Raw genomic sequence first — 24,646 nt, forward strand, 5'->3', positions numbered from 1 at the left:
GTGAGTCCGCACGGGTAGGTACCACCGCCCTGCCTATTTCTGCCGTGAAGCAGTAATGCGTTTCGGTTTGAAGGGTGGGGTAGCCGTTGTAACTATACTGAGACCTTAGAACTTATATCTCAAGGTGGGTGGCGCATTTACTTTGTAGATGTCTATGGGCTCCAGTAACCACTTAACACCAGGTGGGCTGTGAGCTCGTCCACCCATCTAAGCAATAAAAAAAAAAAAAAAAAAAAAAAAAAAAAAAAAAAAAAAAAAAAAAAAAAAAAAAAAAAAAAAAAAAAAAATTCAACTCTATACTTAATTTCCTACTCTTGTCACAAAACCTTGACGAGGCTATGATATAAGCTGTGCTGTTACGCTGAAGCTGAAAGTTCTAAAACCAAAAACGAATTATTCGAATGAACTTCACCCACATGTAATTTATACTTAGAATCCGTATCACTGAAGAAGTTGTTTCGTTTATTTTGCGCCAAGTAATTATCAAAGTTATCCTCACCTTTGAAGTTCCAGTCAAAGTACTTGTGGTTTCGAACCGCCGGTAAAGGCTATGCTAATTGTTGTGGTTCTCCGAAATATACAAACTCATATACATATTATATGTATATTTTGGTTCTACGATATTCCTCTGACTTGAATGAACTTATAATGGTATGACTACACAATAAACATTCTAATTGCGTGGGTGTCGGAATTATACAAATATGTACCTAGCCTTTGAAGATTTTTGGTTGTTAAAAAGATGACTAATTTGCAAATGATGTATGACGAACTCAAGAGCTTGATTCCGCCTTAGTAAGAAACTAAGAGTTCTCTATAATTGGAAACAAGTATAAATGTTTCGAGATATGATGTAGCTTAAATTACTCTCTGACCTAATTTTTTTTACGCAATTCATATGTCTCTGTCGCTGCCTGGTTAAGTGTAATAAAAAGAAATGAATAACCGATATTATAACTTGGAAGATTATCTATTATCCGAATAAAAATATAGTCGTAGGACTGTCTATATTTCTTACCTGTGTAATTTATAATAAGTATAATGTTTCAATTATTCCCTTAAACTCGGACACTTCTTAAAGTCTTAATTCTTTTGATACTAACACTATTCACTGCCATTGACAAAACGTTCACTTCAAAAACTGTGCGATACTGCCGCGTTACAAACAGACGCCTATCCTAAAAATAATGGAACGTTGGCATGAATTCCCTTATCCGTATTCCAAGTTCCTCATCAAGCTTCACAGTACAATATCGTCACAATACTATAAAGTATACATACAGTAGTACTTTGCAGTTTTGCAATCTCAAAAAATTTACTGAAACAAAAACAACCCCGTGGCTAATTTAAAATATAACACACCGCTTTATCCAATTCAAATACAAAAGCCATTTAAAGAGTCAGTAAAATTCTGTCGGTTGTGTAGCATTCGACGACATTGTTTTGTTTTCGAATAAAGAAACTCTGCGAGACGGTGGCTCTGTGTATATAGTTGTTAATTTCCAAGCACTAGAACACGCGGTGTCACCGCAGCGAGTGCTTTTCATCAGAGTGCACATTCAGCGAGGAAAATGCAATTTCCCTTGCGAGTGCGAATCGTGAGAGCAGGGACGAAATGCGTTTAATGTATCGATAAAATATGTAGGTAGTATTGTTATTGCATTCAATACCTCTGATTACATTAATCGTCACAATAAGCTTCACTATTTTCATACAGAGCGGCTAGCTAACCCCAAAACACACTCAAATCAACAATAGTCTAAAAATAAAGCGCACATTTTCACCTATTTACTAATCAATTAAACTAAACTGTACATGGTACATGCCCAGTCTAAAATATTGTATCTATTATAATATGTGTAAAGTATACTTGTTTAGAGTTTTTTAATAAACTAGCGACCCGTCCTCGCTTCGCTTCGGAAACTGTAATATATTATTATTAATTTCTCAACTGTTTAATGGATGTTATTGTACATATAAACTTTCCTCTTCAATCACTATTATCTATTAAAAAAAAGATTTAAGCATACATATGGACAGACAGATATAGGGACAGAGAAAGCGACTTTGTTTTATACTATGTAGTGATAACAAATCAAATTAATTTAACATAAATCAATTCATACAGTAGAACAAATCTTCCAATGCGCTTGAAGGATGCACAGTTCCCAAGATACTGGCTGCGTTACCACGTTGGACAGCCAGACTCACTCTCTGTGTAAAATACCAGCCAGCTTTAGCATCACGTGTAGCCTCCTTCAAGTGTTTGGAGATTTCTGACAAAAAATTCTTTGCTTCAGGGCCCAAGGGCCCATCGTCTCGTGTAAAGTTTTAATTTTATCTTATAATCAAAATGCGTCCGGACATCTCGATTTCACAATTGACCGAAGAGTGGAACGTATAAAATTTTTATTGCGGAAACCTTTATTTCTGGCAATAGATATATTTGAAGTGAATTTAATACGTCCGTTCTGGAACCCTAATAAAAGTGATGTCGATTACATTATATCCACGTGCTGGTCGCCGCACTTGCGAGGGGCGAGACCACTCCACCTCAAGACTTACGTATTCTTGTAATTTATTACACGACAGAGAAACGAGGACATTTTTCACTGTGCCAATTTTACCATTCGGCCAATGATTGCAGAGGGGAGTTTTTTAACCGTTTTTTTTTTGCTGACATGGACAATGGAGCCTCGTCTATTGCTAAGCTGTTACCGGAGCCCATAGACAGAACGCGATTTCTACTTATCGATATGAGGTAATTTTTTATTTATTTATTGCGTAGATGGATGGAGGGCTCACATCCCACCTGGTATTAAGTGGTTACCGGAGCCCATAGACATATACAAGGTAAATAATAATAATAATAATAATAATAACGGCTGCCCCACCTTTCAAACCGAAACGCATTACTGCTTCATGACAGAAATAGGCAGGGTGGTGTTACCAACCCGTGCGGACTCACAAGAGGTCCTACCACCAGTCAGTAAGTCTCAATAGTATAGTTCGAGGACTATCTCTATTTTATTCTTCCCTATTTTATCCCTATCCTTCATACCTCAATACATGATAGCTTCGCGGCATAAGCAAGAGAATAGTACCTACCCATAAACTCTTAGAATATGCATTACCAACTGTAAAAGTTTTCACGTAATACTCGCCTATTCCTAATCTTTCCTTTATGTTAGTCAAGCTGTTTTGTGTTAAGTAAATTCCTACTGTATTTAAATAAACTTCCTTAATATAAAAGGAAAACAATTTCCATTTGGTAAAACTTGTCGTTTTAGGAAGCTCACTTCGATCTAGTCTCAAATCGAAAACAAATGGTAGATGCGTGGCGCTTTTGAATTCTGCTATATTATAACATACGTAAATACATATATAAAAAAATGGCTAATTTATAAATATGAATCGTAACCTTTCTAATGTTGCCCTAATAGGGATATCCGACAATAAAAAAATGTAGATATCGACGCTTGAAAGGCAAACGTGACTAAGCAACAATAACTGCTTTATACATAAATGATAGGCAATAACCATATTCGATGCGCAAAAAATAATAATTTCTAGGTCTATTAAAATTATTTCAATCCTACAGCAAGATTTGTTAAAATATTTTTTTTTCAGGTATTTCAACTTTAAATTAGTCTACTGTAAAGTTCACGCATTGTCGCTTAGTCACGTTTGCCTTTCAAGCGTCGATATGTAATCAGAAACAAATCCCGCACGGTCACCTGACCCCAAACTAGGATTCCCTGTACTATGGAAACCAGAGATTGATATTCATACGTCTTAATATCGAAAATACAAATATCATTAGATATCCGTGATTCAGGAAACGAATATGGAATTACCTATCAAAGGAAAAACTCATTATTTTTTTTTATTGCCCTTGTAGTCGTGCGAGCATACGGCCCACCTGATGGTGAGTGGTCACCGTCGCCCATGGACTTCAGCAATGCCAGGGGCAGAACCAAGCCGCTGCCTACCGCTTAATACTCTTTACAAGCTTCGTTTGAAGAAGGACATGTCATAGCGCTCGGGAAACACCGTGGAGGGGAGCTCATTCCATAGCCGGATGGTACGTGGCAATTTAAAATATATACAACCTATGGAGCTATCCGCGTGTTTGTTACATTCTAGTACCGCGTTAAATAAGTACAGGAGCCGTATATTCACATTTACGAGTGGGCCACAAGACCGTAGAAAGATTATTGCCTCCACGCGCTTACATACGACCCTGCCTGTTCAAAATGAGAGTGTTCTTCAAAATTTTTCTCGCATAAAATGGGCTTTATTGCTGTCTGACGTCACATTTGCGACGGAAGCGAAGGATCGTGAAATAAACGAAGTCCACGTACAAGGGAATGCCGATTTATTGGATCCGGATCTAGTTAGATACAATTCACAAGGCATTCACGGAAGTTTCGTATCTTCTGATTTGTTCTTGTCACTGTTTAGTTATGTTTGAAAATACAGTTTTTTTTGGGATTTATAATTAGAATTAATAGAGCGGCAAAAATTTTTTAAACTTGTTTCTTGTTATTTTTGTTCCAATCCAACAAAGCATTGGACAGCCGCAGGGAAACCCGTTGTCATTTAACAGAATACCCCAAACAAATTAAAATAATATATGGATTTAAATAGGTTTCATATTTTGTATATATTAAAAAACAAAAATGAAAAATATGAGCATTAAAACTATTATTACTCTTACACCAAACAAAGTGCATTTAAATTTCGAAATCACGTTTGAGCGACGGAAAACAAAACACGGGAATCGCTTTTACAATTCAATAACAAAACTATCTTTACTCTTAACCATAAACATTATAAGTAGAAGAGTTAAACATAACAATTATTATTAAACATTAAACAAAGCATCGTATAAATAACATATTTTCTAATTTGATGCTTTCCACAAACAAATTTCACAGCACTTCGAAACGCATTAGAGGCTTAGGAAGGGCTTCCGAATATAGCCAACAATAGGATAATTATAGTGTTGCATTCGATATCTTAGAAGGGCTTACTGGAATTAATGTCCGTAATTAAAATTCTTGTCGTAATTTATTATAATTACAGGATAAAAAGAATGCGGTTCATATGTTGGTTAAAAGTATTTATTTCAGTCTCGCATGGTGGAAAAAAATCACTAGTATCTTAGGCAATCGCTGATACTGTACTACTGTATCATAAAATTAGATTTTTTTATAACATTTAAATGAAAATTTAAATATCTTCCTTTAAATTTTAATTATATTCCATAGACCATACAATATTTCTTCATTAAATAAATATACTTATATACCTTTAACGATAAGTATAAACTATTATAATAATTTATAAAATTCTTAACACTAACAGGGTACTTGAGTATTACTTTTCGAAAAATTTACTCATTCTGCTCTAATTTTTTTTATTGCCCTTGTAAGCAGACGAGCATACGGTGTATTTGAAGGTAAGCGGTTACCGTCGCTATTGGACTTTAGCAATGCCAGGGGTATATCCAAGTCGATGCCTACCTGCTTATTTGACCACTTGCATAAATATAATGTTTTATTTTCACGAAAGCTATCGATAAGAACAGAGATATAAATGAAGCATACATTGTAATGTACAGAGACCATTCCTAAGTGAATCAAATATAAGGATCAATAAGTCCTGACAATACCAAAGAGGTGGGTTTTTTTTTATTGCCCTTGTAGGCAGACGAGCATATGGCCCATCTGATGGTGAGTGGTTACCGTCGCCCATGGACCTCAGCAATGCCAGGGGCAGAGCCAAGCCGCTGCCTACCGCTTAATACTCCCCACAAGCCTGTTTTAAAGAAGGACATGTCATAGCGCTCGGGAAACACCGTGGAGGGGAGCTCATTCCATAGCCGGATGGCAAAAAAACCTCGGAAACCCACTGTCGATGAACGCAGCGGTTCCAGATAATATGGATGAACTCTGCTCCGATGCTGGGAGGTGCTATGATAAAAAGGAGATGAGGGGATCATCTCAAAGAATTCCTCAGAGCACTCCCCATGGAAAAAGTTGGTTAAAGCATACTCACGCGCTTATAACGTGCATCTGCTGTATAGTGTTGGAAGGCCGTGGTGAGCGTCTCGTTGGAGGCAGAGGAACGTGAGCCGAACCAGCACTCGCAGCTCCGTACAGCATGGGTTGTAGCGACAATGAACCACCCAAGTTCATTGATGGAGCACTGGACATCCTGTCAGAAAAATAACAAGCATAAAGCTATCAAAACTGTGATCGATTTTTTTAAACGTTAAAAGCACAACGAAACATATTTAAATGAGCACTGGTGGTAGAACCTCTTATGAGTCCGCCCGGGTAGGTACCACCACCCTGCCTATTTCTGCTGTGAAGCAATAATGCGTTTCGGTTTGAAGGGTGGGGCAGCCGTTGTAACTATACTGAGACCTTAGAACTGATATCTCAAGGTGGGTGACGCATTGACGGTGGGTCGTAGATGTCTATGAGCTCCAGTAACCAGTTAACACCAGGTGGGCTGTGAGCTCGTCCACCCACATAAGCAAAAAAAATAAATTAAAAAAAACCTTTTTTTCAGGCAGCATTATTAAAACATTTGTGTAGAATTTTGTAATGCACAAAATGAAATATTCTATAGAAATTTCGTTGTTAGAAATAGAACTTATGAACAAAGAAACGTCAGGATGTGGTATACATACAAATTTAGATTAAGTAAATTTGATAAAGGCGACATCCCTGGTCGTATTAGTTGACGAGGGTTCTAAGTTAGTTAACTGCCCGAATCTCATTAGTGCACTGGCTGGGGTTATACGTAACTTATTTTAAGGTCATCTAACGATAACAGTTTCAATTAAAAACTTCTTGTCCAATACCTTTTTTAAAATAAGACTTTTTGTACAACTGATAAACTAGTCTTCAAAAAACGATATTGATAATTGTATTGATCATTGCGTTCACGCGTTGTTGATTAAGTGGTGCGTTGAAAGGTTAACAGTATTTTAACGTTTTAGACGAGAAGCACTAACACTACCCATCTGTCTTCGTTCCCAATTCCCTTACATCAAATACTCTTATAACAAAACTCTTATATAGCAATTAGGCTTGAAATACTCAAATAAACTCGTGTTCACAAACGACTACCACGAAAATAAAAATGGAATCCGGCACAATGTCACGGGTGCTACCATTTAATCTATTTTGCCTGTTTCTGTCGCGTATCAATCATGCGTTGCAATTAGAATGAAATCAAATCTAATGAAGACAAATTCCGCAGGCAGGTTCAAATTTTGTAATGTGAAACAAATCATATTTGAAACCGTTGTAGGTTTAGAATAAATTTAACCTAATATCGCGAGAAACGATGATGAGAATCATAATTGCCAAGGCTCTCAACATGTAAGGGATTCAAATTAATCCGATTACTTAATGCGACAGTGCGGGATAAAATAAATTCATAGCAATTTAAAATTTATTTCTGTTTTCCAACTTGTTTAATTATTTAGTTATGAGTTAATCTCGGATAAACTGCGCCTGAACAAGTAACGCCATCTATCGTTTAATAGCAGAAATGTTTATCGAAAAAACTAGGATATCTCTTGAATGTTCTGGGACATTTCTTGAATGTTAAGTCGGTACGATTAATCCCATCTGTTGTCAAAAAGCAAAAAAAATTAAAGGTATAGATGGAATGAGGAAAGTTCCATTCCATGAGAAGCGACGAACGCATTACCTCAAGAAAGCGAAGAAGTAAATTGTAATACCTAGTGAACGCTCAAATCTATGTGATTGATTTATGTATCTTTATAGTATCAAAATTATACAGCCCTAAGCTAGGAATTTTGTCCTGTATTACAGGTCATGGAAACATACATATGAGATCAAAACATTTACACATTTACATACAGACTCCGAATCTTAAATATATTTAGGTAATAAAGGTAGTAATCATGCGCATAACGGTAAGCCCCTCTATTCAAATCACGTAGATAAATCGAAAGGCCAAGTGGCTCAACATCAAATCAATCTTTACGATCAACATTTTACAACACAAAAAAAACGATGATAGCTGCTCGCTGTTGTCAAATTTCAAATGTGTATCCCTCTACTCATTTCCTATATAAATCAGCATCTTCAGTGTCGTTCTGCAGCCGAAGTTCATTAGAGGCGTATTTGCACGTCTGTCTACAATATTGTCACATTAAATTCAAGAAGGCGTTCATTTGACTATGTAACGAGTCTGTGGAAGAACAAAGGCTTTCTTTGTCTTACGTGCATCTTGTCTGAACACAAAGGTGTTGTAAATTGGACAGAAAACGAATGATGAGCGTTTGATTTATAAAAGAAACATATTACATAACGGAACGAATATTTCTTTTATTGGTGTAAACAATCATTTGGTTCAAACTGATAACACACAATCATATTTTTTTTTTATTATTAGAGGGAACAGATTTTTAAGAATTAGGACTAGGACTACGAGTAATATACAGTATGAGAGATATGGTGATATATGATTTTTACTGGTGGTAGGACGTCTTGTGAGTCCGCACGGGTAGGTACCACCACCCTGCCTATTTCTGCCGAGAAGCAGTAATGCGTTTCGGTTTGGAGGTTGAAGCAGCCGTTGTACCTATACAGAGACCTTAGAACTCATATCTCAAGGTGGGTTTACATTGTAGAATGTCTATGGGCTCCGGTAAGCAGAACACTTTGTAAGATTGTTTATTTCAATTGTTCAGTCGAACGACAAACAAGATTTAATTAAAATAGGTAATGGTAAGTAGTAAAAGCTTTCCTGATGATGTGCTTTCTCGCTTGGTTCTATTCAATTTTCTATTTTTGTCTAAACCTGACATTAGACTGATTTGAACAGGCTTTTTATACCCACCCTGAGACATGATGTTCGAAGTCTCAATTTTATCACCATAAATCATCATAACATAGCATCATAGAATTTTGTCCTCATAACCAAAACGGCTATCGCTACCCTTATAGAGAGACTAGCGACCCGCCCTCGCTTCGCTTTGGAAACATTAAAACACACATGAAACCAAAAAAAAAAATAAAAAAAATATAGCCTATGTTCATCAGGGACAATGTCGGCTTCTAATGGAAAAAGAATTTTTCAAATCGGTCCAGTAGTTTCGGAGCCTATTCGAAACAAACAAACAAACAAATCTTTCCTCTTTATAATATTAGTATAGATATTTATTCGGAGCTGCAGATTACTGCGTGTTGACAGCAAAACCTAACAACACAAGTAAATTGACAATTTTATGATTTATTAAATCTTCATTAAATAATGCCGCACACACATTATAGATACTTTTTTTTACTAGTGGCTGAGTTTATTGTAAAACGTCTACCTCATGTTTCAAAGAAGGTGGCTGCATTCACGTTGATGTCTATGGGCCAGTTAGTGCAATTTACGCATAAAAAACCCATCCACGTCTGTGATTATATTTAGTGCAGCTTAGTTTATCATTAAAAAAAAACAAAAAAAAAGTTCGCTCATTTTCTTTCAAACGGAAGAAACATACCGTAAGGGCGACTCCATATGCACTCGATGAGAGGAACAAGATGGCGCCGGATGCTGGTGCGACGGATGAGGAGGTAGCGGGGGCGGACTGCTGTGTCTGCTTAAAGTTTCTGGCGAAACTAGTGCTGCTCCAGCCGATGCTGGACTGGGAAGCGGTGGAGCACTACCACTGGACATCTCGGAGTCGGCTCCACCGAATGTAGTTCGCGACACATGAGAACCACCAGACATGTTGTTCGCTGGTATGGAGTAACAGCTGCAACATTAGAAAAAAAAATCATTGAACCTAATATACCACAATGATTATATGGCGTTCTATTCTTTCTGAGAACATTGAAAAATTAAAAAAAATAAAAATAATTAATAACATAATCGAACGTAAATCACAACACACAATTACCGTAACCCAAACCAGGATTTCCTGAACCATGGGAAGCAGAAACTGATATAGAGTAGTTTGATATACATTTAAACATGTACATTTTACTGGTGGTAGGACCTCGTGTGAGTCCGTACGGGTAGGTACCACCACCCCGCCTATCTCTGCCGTGAAACAGTAATGCGTTTCGGCTTGAAGTGTGGGGCAGCCCTTGTAACTATACTGAGACCTTAGAGCTTATATCTCTAGGTGGGTGGCGAGTTTGCGTTGTAAATGTCTATGGGCTCCAGTAACCACTTAACAGCAGGTGGGCTGTGAGCTCGTCCACCCATCTAAGCAATAAAAAAAAACATATAATATTATGAAGATATTTAAACCCAGATAAACAGTAAACAGACCTGTTCGTCACTTGAATGTAAAGAACAGAACCCACGAAATAGATTGCAAATATATCATAAGCTCCGTTATAGCAACATAGATTGTTATTTTTGATTCTGCGGACGTTGCAACTTCAGTCAAGACCGCAGACGCTTGTCATAAAAAAAAAACGAAGCCTTATGAGGGAAAAAAACAAGAAAACCGGTCTGGTTTCCTCGTAATACTCGGCTCGTATGATATAGAGGTAATAATATCACGGAGCTTTCTCCGAAGCTCGCTTAGCTCCCGTTTTAATTAAGATCCGCCTGTCTCTTTTAATTAAAAAACCAAATGTCTGCACACCCCTTAAGCCACTTCCAGGAATGACAACGAGAAACTGTATACGATTTTAAATCTTGAACTCACAAGTATCTACACATAAGATTGTCTATACTAATATCTATATCTATACTAATATTATAAAGAGGAAAGATTTGTTTGTTTGTTTGTTTCGAATAGGCTCCGAAACTACTGGACCGATTTGAAAAATTCTTTTTCCATTAGAAGCCGACATTGTCCCTGATGAACATAGGCTACTTTTAAAAAAAAAAAAAATATTTAATTTTTTTGGTTTCATGTGTGTTTTAATGTTTCCGAAGCGAAGCGAGGGCGGGTCGCTAGTAATAATATTATAAAGAGGAAAGATTTGTTTGTTTGTTTGTTTCGAAAAGGCTCCGAAACTACTGGACCGATTTGAAAAATTCTTTTTCCATTAGAAGCCGACATTGTCCCTGATGAACATAGGCTACTTTTTTTTAATTTTTTTTTATTTTATTTATTTTGGTTTCATGTGTGTTTTAATGTTTCCGAAGCGAAGCGAGGGCGGGTCGCTAGTATCTGATAAATATGAATAAATTAACAAGTTTTTCTACACTAGCAAAGTAGATCACATCTAATCACATCACATTTAAGAACTCTCCGACCAATTTTCGTATACTGTTAAGCCATTATGCAAATTTTTAAGGCTTCGAGAATTAAATGTATTTTATATTTTGTAACACGCGATTTCTATAATCACGAATAACGTTTGTGAAGTATATATGAGCTATTTTTGAGGTTATGAAACAAAACCTTAACTTTTCAATTTATTTTTTAAATTGTTTGAAGTAAAATTGGCCTCAAATTGGGTTCTATCGTGGCTGATTTAAGTTATTTCGATCGAAAACGTTAATAAAAACCTGTCAAAGCTGAAATTCATCTCTGATTCCACTAATTGATCTGATAAAAGAAAATCAATTTTGATAGTACAAGATAATTTTAACGGCCTTCTGGTGGTAGGTTGTGATCATGAATAGGTTAGGGAAGAAATGACTCAACTCGCCCCTTTTCTGCTATAGAACACCGAAGCATTCAAGGTTATTCGTTAAGCAGTACAATTGAGACTTTAATCTCACGGATCCTGGCGACATATGTATATTTCAGTATACATGTCTACTCCCATAACTATATGAAGCGAACCCTGTTCGGCCTATGTAGATAAACAAAGGAAAAACATAAATAATATTGAATTTTCAAAATTCCGTAATTCTCACAGGCCACAATAATTCAATAAACGTTGTTAAATTTGTGCCAATGTGATTTTTTTCATTTATTATGGTATGTAACTGCCGTATTCGCGAATTCTCAGACCTGCCGACCTGCCTATTTCTGGCCGTAATACGTTTCGGTTTGAAGGGTGGGGCTGCCATTATAACTATACTGAGACCTTAGAACCTATATCTAAAGGTGGGTGACGCATTTACGTTGCAGTTGTCTATGGGCTCCAGTAACCACTTAACACCAAATAAAACCTATTATTTTGTTACAAAATTGTGTTGTAATTTGAAAAAAAATCGCATAATGTCACCGAATGAATGCTTAAAAAAAACAAAACAAAAACAGCATCGTTTTTAAACTCTATATCCGAAAATGTAATTCACAACACGGATTTAATTGCGATCAAAATTGCATTTGCTGATGTAGTCTGGGCCTTCGTGATTTATATCTGCGCTCAGTTCAGATATGCCGGGTGCAATGTTCGTATAAATTGTCGTTATTGCTGTTTACATATATACTTTCATATGATATACGAGTCGTTCAATTGAATTATACATATCAGACTCAGAAGCGTACAATTAAGTAAATACATTCGTAAAAACAGTTTGATATCAATATTCATAATCTTCTTCTTCTCTATACATATACAGGGTTACAGGTTAAGTCGACCTATTCCCGTTAAGAGCGTGTAGCTTACATCGTTTCTGACTGATTTGACTATGAAACACCCTACCCTAAATCTAACCGATCTGGAGATATTTCAATTTAATTGTTTTTTATAAAAAATACCCGATTTTCGGCTATCAGCTTAGATATTTTTAAATGTGTAAGTCTTATTATTATTATTACATGATTTTTACTTGTAAAATAAGATGCTATATGACCCCAATAACCAATATTGTACGTAAAATGAATAAACAAGTCGTTTTAGACGACTAAAACTTATAAAAACTAATAAAAAATTAGAAAGATTATTTTTCTTTCTGAATTAAAAAAAGTCTGAATTAAAAAAAGATTTATTTTTTTGTATTGAATAGGCTCCGAAACTACTGAACCGATTTGAAAAATTCTTTCATTGTTTGGAAGCTACACTATTCCCGAGTGTCATAGACTTTAATATTTTTGAAAAAAGTTAGGGATCCTTACTAAAACTCTAATAATATAACCCAAGGTATAAAAAAAATACCTAAAATATTCTTTACATCGCGTGCCCTACGAAATCTATTGATGATAGAATAAAATAATGTACTACGACTTTGTAGAAGACATTCTTATTTAGAAAAAGTGTCTCGACAGCATATGTCTAACTATTTTAGATATACCGCAATAACTGTTCTTTTATTTAAATAAATAAAACAACGTCACATATCGTTAAAATTTTTATTAAAGACCCGAGCGGGGCCGGAGCGTTCCGCTAGTAATTTATAATTAAGTTCGAAGAGAACAAACTAAATATTTAATTGATTTCTTTGACAGCTACTGTTTTAACAGTCAAAACAATTTCTTGTTTTTCTCCTGGTAACTAGTACATATCTACTAACAGGTACTAACATACATATCAAGGTGGTATAGAAATTACTTTGCAACCTTTAATTCCTTCCTTCCTTTGATTCCATTATTTCAATCAATCCATGGCGGTTGTGGGGTGGTTGTCGACGACGACGCAAATCAAATAATACCGGCAAATACCGAGCATGTCTGGCCTTTCCCGACGAACGCCATTTCCGCATCCAATACTGACTTCTATTTCCGCTCTCGTCTATGCCGTAAACCGTTTATGTCGAATAAAATGCATCGTTTATTTTGGTCTGTAGGAAATAAGAGACATGTGTTCAAACAGTTGACTGTATCTAAGCAAACCGTGTTCAGGTTTTATTACACTAATTATTTTTAACAAAATTTTCTCTTCGGACTGAAAAACTGTTAGTGATTTCCGGAATATATTTTGGACGCCTTTGATAGATTCACTTGTAAATGTTAACAAATCTTGGAAGCTATATACAGTTGATTATCGTAAGAAATTGACAAAAGTACTTAAGATAATACAATATAGTATTTGATCTGATTATGAAACAATATAGTACTTGATGTGATTATCAGGGGGCGTAACGAAATCCTTGGATAGCTCAGTAGCTCATCGAGGCTTGTCGAAGGTCATTAAATTGTTATTTTGCATTGCATACCTAATAAGTAGCTTCTCATTTACCTATATAAATAAAAAAATCTGATTTACATAATACGTACATATATGTATTTTGAAATAAAGAAAAAAAAACTATTATACCTACGTAAAAAATACATAAAGATTATTTAGGTTTACTATTGAATTCAATCATATTTGTATTGTGTTGTAACAATTATAAAAAATATAAAATGTCACTGATATTTAACTCTTCTTTCTACACAGTAAATCTATACTATTTATAATTTCAGTTTTAGTTTGCTTGGATGAAATTTTGCACAAAGATAATTTTTTATTTGTATTAACACATGGGTGCTTTTGCTATGGTAAATGACCCAAACAAGGTCCAGTTTATACGCTATAATACATACGCAAGTGTATTTGCTGTTTTTTTATTTTACCAATTAACAGATCTAGAAATGCAGGGGAAGTTTATAGAGAATAAAGTTATATAACCAACTCTTTACCCCAAGAAAATGTAACGTGTTCAAAATTTTCTGAACTACAAATTTAATGCGAATACAAACGCCGGTCAAATGAAGAACAATATGTGCCTCTCTTAAAACTTACTTTGCTTGCTAATTATACCTAACTATTTACTAATAATATTCGTAGTAATTAGTCTTAACGTAAACGCAAAAATCTAAGTTTAAATTTGTGTAAAAATTAATTTCACCAACTCATTCGCTTCTTCCTGTACCTAACTTATGTCCAGACGTTAAATTTAGTTCTTTTATTTCTATGATATATCATTTAGCGTCCTCATGCAATACTCGCAGACTACCTGGCAAAATACTTCGGCAACCTTAAGTCGTCGATAAGATCAGTGGAGTAATTTCACTTACTGTCGAAGCCGGAATAGGAGTGGAATGAAAGATTTCATATTATTTTCCGTACAGTTTAGTTATCTCAGAGATAATTGAAATTAATAGATTGACTAAATTTAGTAAAGTCGAATACATCGCTTCTTAATCCAAATCTACTAAAATCAGAATTATATAAAAAAAACATATTCGTAAGTATTAAAGACAAATAATAAAAGCCTGTAAATATTTATTTGCAAACATTAACCTTACAAGAAAAACGTCCTATAAATAAACAAAAGAAAATGACTGGCCTCAAATATTAAGAACCGGTAAAGCCGGACGATTCCACTATACGCCAAATCTGTGCTTTGTATACAAATACTATCACTACGCCGTAGTACTATCTACTGAGTACTCACTACTGCATTACCCGTAGCAAAAAGGGCATATCGAACCCCAATTTTCAAATAACATCGCTAAACAATAGAGCACAAGATCTATTTTCTGCGAGAACTACCAAGTTTTCCCTCCTATATTAAAAGTGAACAAATCCGAAACCATCCTGTCTGAAAATGGTGCTAATTGCTAGTACGATAAAGTTCAATTTGGCGTTTATTCTAAAACCTGTTGATGTTTTCATTTTCACGATAGGTCATAGTAAATTCGCTTTCGTTGGCGTCCTGCCCACCGCCGGCCGGATCAATGAGTCTGTGATACAAGACTTTCACGATGCGATGATATTTTTGGATTTTTCGTTTATTTTACTTACCATCATTTATGTATCCTAATTATTATTGATTATCGATTTATTACAGAGCTCTAAAGTATTTATCGTTTGTACTGAAACATTACAATTTTCCAACATGTACTGTAATGACATATACTAGTGTTCGATGATTGAATTTCGACCATAATCACTGGCACTTAGACCTTAGAACTTATATCTCAAGGTGTGTGGCGCATTTACGTTACTGGATAACCGCTTAACACCAGGTGGACTGTGAGCTCGTCCACCCATCTAAGCAATAAATAAAAAAAACTTCAATATTTAGATTCATAATTTCATTCGTTTGCTATTGAAATTTCAACAATTACATTGATTATTTTCAATTTGTTTGATGGTAACATAAAAAATTCTCAAGAAACTAAACAAATAGATTCTTAATTTTAATTGTTTGCTTCGTGAACGAGCAAATATACCTCACAACGCGAATGCCGCCACCAACCTTGAGACATGAGGTTCTATTCTCTACTATATTATTAAACGGATGTTCCAGTCTACAACCCAAAAACCATCACTGGTGATAACAAAAATTGGCAGGGTCATATTTAAAGCATCTCCTTGTATTTTGTATCTTTTATTTTATTTTTATTGCTTATATGGATGGACGAGCTCACAACCTACCTGGTGTAAAGTGGTTACTGGAGCCCATAGAGGTAAGGTGAGGTAAGGTAAATGCGCCACCCACCTTGAGATATAAGTTCTAAGGTCTCAGTATAGTTACAAAGTACAAGTACAAGTTACAATAGTATCTTAATTATTACAAAAAATACATCCTTTATTCATAGAGAAACAAAGTTTTTTTTTTTTAAACACAAACAGTCTGGCCTGTTACGCGCACATTCTCGACAAGAAAAGCGACCGACGCCACAACATCTCTCTGAATATTTTCACAGTTCACACTTTGTAGTTCCAAGACATTTTCCGACGATGGAAATAAGTTCCTCTTCGTCGTTGAAAACGCACACAAAGAAACACCAGCTTCTCTAAAGGAAACCCTGAGAGAATATTACCTCCCCTTTTATTGTTTCGAGTTTTTAACGAAATTTTCACGAACGTCTTTTAAGAATAACGGATATTTGAATACTTACGTAACCAAAAAAAATGGAGTGAATTGTTAACGGACTATGAATATTAATATTTGAGATAGCTTTCACTTTAAGCGGTGAATGTTTGAAAACAATTTACTTATAAAACGTATTTAAATTTTTAGTGGGATATTGAAGAAGTGTAATCACTACATAGTATAAAACAAAGTCGCTTTCTCTGTCCCTATATCTGTCTGTCCCTATGTATGCTTAAATCTTTAAAACTACGCAACGGATTTTGATGCGTTTTTTTTTAATAGATAGAGTGATTGAAGAGGAAGGTTTATATGTATAATAACATCCATTAAAAAGTGGAGAAATCATTAATAAATTACAGTTTCCGAAGCGACGCGAGGGTGGGTCGCTAGTGAGAGATATACCTTGACTGATGCAGCTACTGAAAACGAACGGCTTATCGGATTTCTACAATAAGTTCATAGACTTTATCGTATTGTTTTGTATAGGGAACGTTGTGTACAAATTCAGCACTTTGTGTGCGCACATAGCTTATGTTGCAAGGCAGATTCTGAATATTTTTAGCTTGTGATTTTTATTGTGTACCTAATAAATAAATAAAGAAGGCTTTTGTAATTCCAACCATTTTGCAAGGTCGATTAAGTAATGAATGTCTTCTTCTTCCAGTGCCTCTTCAATCCTGAAGGTTGGCGGTTAGCTTCCTGTATTAATCTCTATCAACAGCCAGCCGGAACAGCTGTTCGACGGAGGCAATACCGGTCCACTGCCGGATATTCCAAAGCCATGACTTCTTTCTTCGCCCAGCACGTCTCTTTCCGTCCACTTTGCCCATCATTATCAAATGCAGCAGCATGTATCTATCGTTCCTGAGCACGTGGCCGAGATATTCTATCTTGCGCTTTTGTACATGAATCATTTACAAATGATGACTGTACATGAATCAATATAAGAAAAACATTCTGATTTTCTGGGTCAAAGTTTAAAATTTAAGATATGGAATAACTTACCCCATAGAATTTAATTTACGGCACGCCACCGATCGAAACTGTTCGAATTCTAATTCTAAGTAACTTTCACTATGAAATATTTTTTGCGTTCGAGTAACCTCGAGTGAGTCTACGCAACGAAGGGCTCTTTCATCCATACTTTCATCTACCTATGCGTGCGGATCAATATTTTCAGAGAAATTTTAAAAACACGCTTATAAGTAAAATTTTACAACCCTAATACATATAGCATTTTATTTTGCATCTTATATATATTTTTTTATTAGCTATTGAAACATTTATTGCTATTTGTAAACATAAAGTACAAAATGTATATTTTTGAATTAAATGAAGAGTTTTACGTTGATAGCTGTATTTAGATTGATTATTTTCTCAAATCCCTAAGTCAACATAATTTAACGCCACGTCTATGGTTCCAGCAAAAATTGACATGTTGATCCGCAAAGGTTCGTCCATCCCTAACATAGAGTGACGTTATTCCAATACCTTTTTCACTTGCTCCCAGCATAGACACAAAATATCTCTATACAAAAATTAACCAATACATACATACACTATGTATGTATTATCACGGCTCTTTAGGTGCCTCGAAGTTACTGATTTTTATAAAGAATAGCTTTACAGACCTAAAGAAAGAATGCATTTCCCTATAAACGAACATAACTGTAATAAATAAAAATTATATATTAGTTCTAAACTTATAAAAAACTACACAGATGCACACTTATATAGCAAAACGAACTAACAATTTATTTCATTTTAAATTTTAATATGTGTTGATTACGTTCAGAGCTTAAGTAGTAAAATGAATTGTATTATCATCGGTCCTTGATGTACAATAGACTTTCAGTTTATCGGACGTATTTAAGTCGTTGAAACTAACATTCATATCAAAATAGTAAAAGCGTGCTCAAAAATATATTATTTAACATTACGAATACGAATCTACAATTTGAACTGACCATCGAGACGACTAACCGAAGCGGCCGATTTCGTAAATTATAATTAACAAGTACTGAGTTGAGGTCGCGTGTTGTATCCACATTTTGTAACATTTTATAATTAATCGAATACCACCCCTGTCAGTGGCACACCGGAGTGCCGTAACCGGTCATCGACCCCCCGGTATTTAGGACGATTCAATGTTTATAACATTAAAAGAGAACACAACAGGAAGTGGAGCGAGGGGCAGCGCCCACCGCGCGAACCGTTTCACACCTATCCATCACGTTTTTTTTTTTTTTTTTTTCGAATGATCACTGTACTCTTAAGCCGTTCGTAAGTGGTCATGTCAATTCGATGCTTACGAGTTCAACAAGTGACGTGAGTGAAGTGAGTTTACACGTGAATGTGAAACGATTTCGTGTGGCCGAACTTATGTATACATCTCAATTTGAAACATCATTTCTTTAGGGACAGACAAACCAGAACAAACATTACAGATATAATCTTTAAACAATATTAAAGTATGCTATTATTATATTATATATAGAAAAAAAGAGATGTGTGGTGTCGTGGGACACCGGATAGGAACGAAGTTCCTTATTATAAAAATATTAATTTTAAGTTCTATTCTATTCGGGTATAAATTTTTATTATGTTTTTTTTATTGATAAAAAAAAACTACTTTACAAAGTTATCAACTTTATTTTATTCACTATATATAATATATATAAAAAATATATAATAAAATTATGTTATTTTTTGTACGTTATTACAAAGTTAAGTCGTACACTTTGTACATTACTAGTAAAAATCTTACGTTACGGACGTTTTTTCCCGGTTAGGGTACCCCTCCCCATCGTCCCATAAGGAACTTCGTGCCAAAATATAGTATTTATAAATGAAATTATATGTTTAACAGTGCTTATCATAGCTCACGACAAAGCTACGAATGAAAATCAAAAATCCTTTAATATGTTCACACTACGAGTATCCGTATCTGTTTTGATTTTGATTGAATATGCATATCTAATAATCATAACCAACGATGTGTCATGTTCGTCCGTCACGAACAGAATACGTAATGAAAGCTTACCTTTCATGAACCGCCGCCTCATTTCCATTCGCGAGCGATTCAGTGATTTTCATTCTAATACTAAGCAGCAAAATAATTCAGATTTAAATTATGACATCACTATCGGGACATTCGAAAAACAAAATGTCAACGTTAAACTTCTAAATTAAACTTTTTTCAAAAACCGATAACTGGCTAATAAAAAAGAGGGTTGCAATTTTAAAACCTTTCGATTCTGAAGAACTTTGAATTAGAAACGTAACTGCATTGAATGAATTTGCAAAACGAGTCGCAAGCGCAGTGCGGCTACCGAGTTAACCAGCACGCCACTGTCCCAGGGGATTAACTGATCTAACTCGACAACACTTGGCTGGATTGCAGCAATTTAATACCAACCATGATTGCACGAGGGCGGGACGCAGGAGACCGGCTCTCGAGCGAAATTGGTAAATAGACGCATAATGAAACTAAATGGATGTTCGCAGTTCAATGACAAGTGTGTTGTTAAGGCTAAAACGTCGCCGTGCCGTCTACGGAAGCGGTAAATGTTATACGCGTGAGACCTTTCAAAGGCTAATAGAATTTCCCGAGCAAATGGATCCTGAAACTCGCGATTCGATAACAATTAACTCCCGCTGTACATTTACTTAAATGAGCGGACGACTAAAAGAATATACATATATCTTCCGGCATTTTCCTGTTCATTAATGTTAATATCAAATTATGATATCAAAGTAGGTAATTTCCGGACTTTTTCCGAGTAATAGCACTGAAACAAATTGTAATAATTAGCGTCACGTCATCTTTATTACGTAACTATTTTTGTGGCAGTAAATTATGAATCAAAAGAACCTATGACGATCGAAAACAAAGGAAAGGTCGTTAGACATGAAAGAGAAATTGATACTACTGAAAGGTATCAATCTTATTCATGTACTATAATAATGTAATCATATGTCCCCAACAAAACATTCTGTTTTTTTTTTCTTTATTTTTTTTTTCATTTGTCTCATTAAAATAAACTATAAACAGATAACTCGTGTTATAATTTTGTTTGTCAAAAAATCGGTCAATAAACAAGTATCCACAATACGTACATTATTTTTATTTATAATTCATTATGTACGTTCTGTTCGTAATCCTTACACAAATAAACAATGATTCGTATTACGAAGCACTATTGCATTGCGTCTGCAGGAACTAGATATCCTACAACACCCATAATTATTCAAATGAGAGTCACGTTTAGAGACTATACACTAATATGTTTATAACGACAGTCACGTTTATTAAAACAAACTTTCGTGTTTAGAGCGATCGCGATCACGCGTCAACTCACACAGTAACATAAAATACTCCCTAAAATTACTGAGCCTTTCTCCCCAATATATTATAAGAGATAAAAACTGCGGCCAATAATGCATCGGAGTAATAATCCTTGAAACGAGTCACGTCTATGGAAAGTTTCGTGTCGGAGAAGTCACGAGTCAGCTTAGAGGACGGAGGGGTCCTGTCTTGCAGAGGATGTGACCAATTTTACAACTCCGGACAACAATCTGCGGTCTGATTGACAATCTAAACAACAGCGGATTAATATTCTGCGGGTTTCAATAGAGTTATGTCGGTAATATAGCATACAATTGTATTAATGTTGATCCTACCATTATTCGCCATTGAAAATTGAAAACAGAGGGTTTATGCCCTGAAATGAATGACAACTTTATCTAAATTTAACCTAGAAGTAAAGTAAGTTTTGTTAAAAATCGTGAAAATATAATAACACGTATTTTTGGCTTTAAATAGAATATCTAAATGATACAAGATGCCCATTTGGTTTTAGCTATTTATTGAAGCCAAGTATCATAAATGTAAATCGTCAACTACCTAAGACGTGAGTTAAAATCTCAATTGTGTTGCTTAACCGCTTTTTTCGGGCTATCCCACAAACTGGAATGCATTATTGCATCGTGACGGAAAAAGGCAGCATGGCGGTGTTAATTCAATGGACACAATACGCCCTATCAATAAATGCGATATGAAAATGCATAAGGTACCATTACTAGGTATATAACTGTTTATTTAGTTTTAACCCTTTCACAATATATAATGTAAAGTTCAACTTATTAACTAAACATATGTACATAGTGAAAGGTATATTAATTCAATATCATATACTACTCGTACAGCTACATAAAGTATGCGTTGAGTGAATAGCGTTTTCTTTTAAGAATTAGAGCAGTCGGATATTCACATTATGAAGACATTGTATCAGTTTTGCTAAATTATAGAATACAGATTGTTTGTAAAATAATTAAGCAATCAAATTTTTTTTTATTGCTTAGATGGGTGGACGATCTCACAGCCCACCTGGTGTTAAGTGGTTACTGGAGCCCATAGACATCCACAACGTAAATGCGCCACCCACCTTGAGATATAAGTTCTAAGGTCTCAAGTATAGTTACAATGGCTGCCCCACCCTTCAAACCGAAACGCATTACTGCTTCACGGCAGAAATAGGCTGGGTGGTGGTACCCACCCGCGCGGACTCACAAGAGGTCCTACCACCAGTAATTACACAAATTATTATTTTTGTGGGTTTCATTTTTATTACACGATGTTATTCCTTCACCGTGGAAATCAATAGTGAACATTTGTTGAGTACGTATTTCATTAGAAACATTGATACCCGCCTGAGATTCGAACACCGGTGCATCGCTCAACACGAATGCACCGGACGTTTTATCAGTTAGGCCACGACGACTTCTATAATTATAGAGAGAGAGAGAGAGAGGGAAATAAAGAGAGAGAGAGAGAGAGAGAGAGAGAGAGAAAGTAATTTATTACACATCAAAACATAGTTATTGAAAATTTAAAATTAGATAGTCCTATCACTAAAACCGATCTTTTCTACACAACCGTTTTCGCATCGGAAAAGTCTGAAAGAGATTCTTATTTGTAAAATTTTTACTCTTTATTCATTCAAGAAAATATTTCGTTATTATCTCACGCGTCTAAATTATATTTTCATTAATGGAACCGTACACAGAGTAACAAAGCCTTATCGAATTCCAAGCAGGGCTCTGAAGTATATTAATTAAAATTAAGTAAGTAGAAGCAAGCGACGCGCTTTTAGGTCATGCGGAAAAACGAGCACGCGTTTCTGATTATGGAGCTGCAATATAATTGTAAAATCACTTCGAGACATGTTTTATTTACAACACGTCGGCTTGCAGATTTTCTAAAGTAACTAAAACGTTGAAAAACGAACAACTAGGTATTATATGTAGGTATGTATGTATTTGTGTAGGTATGTATGTATTTGTGTATGTATGTATGTATGTATGTATGTATATGTGATTGTGTATATATGTATGTATATACTTTTTTTTGTGTGCATGTATTTGTAAATTAATATAAATTTCATTGCACCTACCACTATTCACTCTGCACTACCTTTGGTTGACTGGTAGAGAATGCCTTAGGCATTAAGTCCGCCAATGTCAATTTTACATGAAGTGTAATAAATAAATCGGTATACTCTCGATATAGTACACAAGTCGAACTTAATAAAATGCTAAAGATTTTGAGCGTTAGTGAGAAACCCTATGAAACGTTTTTACTTACGCTCAAATAATGACGGATCAATAACCGAGCTTGCTAGTACAAGTTTCCTTGTTTATTGTACGTGCAACGAACAAGGAATTCTATTTCGATGTTTTTCAGCTCATAATCGGATGACAAAGGTTTCCCAATTTCGCGAATGCATAAGTCATATCGTTTACTAGATATGCTGCAACATACGACGCCATCCGCCACGCACGTTAAAGGCTATTTACATAATCAACTACGTTTGGCAGTTTCCTTTCATATCCCGATGCCTGTGTTTTATGTATGAAAACGGGGCGATGTGGAGTAAACACAAATCCTAGAAATGAGCATGAATGAATCTATATCTATACTAATATTATAAAGAGGAAAGATTTGTTTGTTTGTTTGTTTCGAATAGGCTCCGAAACTACTGGACCGATTTGAAAAAAAAAATTTTTTTCCATTAGAAGCCGACGTTGTCCCTGATGAACATAGGCTACTTTATTTATTTATTTTTTTATTTTTATTTTTTTGGTTTCATGTGTGTTTTAATGTTTCCGAAGCGAAGCGAGGGCGGGTCGCTAGTGTGTTATAAAATGTCTGTGTCTAAATGAAGTCGTCGTGGCCCAAAGGGTAAGTAAGACATCCGGTGCATTCGTATCTAACGATGCAACGGTGTTGGAATCCTGCAGGCGGGTACCAATCTTTCTAACGAATACCTTCCACTATGAAGGAATAACATCGTGTTATAAAAATGAGTCCCGCAAAATTATAATTTGCGTAATTGCTGGTGGTAGGACCTCTTATGAGTCCCCCATATTTCTACCCCTACTACCCCGCCTATTTCTGCCGTGAAGCAGTAATGCGTTTCGGTTTGAAGGGTGGGGGGGTAGCCGTTGTAACTATACTGAGACATTAGAACTTATATTTCAAGGTGGGTGGCGCATTTACGTTGTAGATGTCTATGGGCGCAAGTAACCACTTAACACCAGTTGGGCTGTGAGCTCGTCCACCCATCTAAGCGATAAAAAAATAAAAAATAATAATATCACAGTTAGAAAGTCAATAAATTCTCCCAGTGCTGATTGATTCGAGTGGCGATTGTGAAACATAGCGGTTGAAAACAAAAAAAAAACTGTATGCAACTATGCCATTTTAGATTTAAACACTTGTTTGTACTCGTACATTTTGTAATGTTTTCTCCAATACAAAACTTCACTATCACAAAAGAAAAAGGTTAAATGAATAATAATCGTAGTCGAGTAATTAATTACCTGCCCAAGTAGCGTTTAGTATTAGATATATTTTATCTGTACATAGAGTATG

The 24,646-nt window shown here is 35.3% G+C and overlaps 1 protein-coding gene across 2 annotated transcripts in view; it reads right to left on the minus strand.

The window, feature by feature from the left end:
- LOC114241782 (proton channel OtopLc) overlaps positions 1-24,646 on the minus strand; it is a 65,021-nt gene that overhangs the window by 23,030 nt on the left and 17,345 nt on the right. Inside the window, exons 1-3 of one of the 2 annotated variants that reach the window (XM_028172746.2) lie at positions 19,754-20,091; positions 9,545-9,799; positions 6,064-6,222 (exon numbers count right to left, since the gene is read on the minus strand). In XM_028172746.2, coding sequence (XP_028028547.2) covers positions 6,064-6,222; positions 9,545-9,799; positions 19,754-19,806 — 467 coding nt within the window. In that variant the 5' untranslated portion in view covers positions 19,807-20,091. Of the gene's footprint in view, positions 1-6,063; positions 6,223-9,544; positions 9,800-19,753; positions 20,092-24,646 lie in introns of those variants that run through there. The other variant, XM_089732411.1, reaches the window with a different exon arrangement.

Source organism: Bombyx mandarina, chromosome 13 (assembly GCF_030267445.1).
Source record: "Bombyx mandarina strain Sakado chromosome 13, ASM3026744v2".
Classification (NCBI taxonomy): domain Eukaryota; kingdom Metazoa; phylum Arthropoda; class Insecta; order Lepidoptera; family Bombycidae; genus Bombyx; species Bombyx mandarina.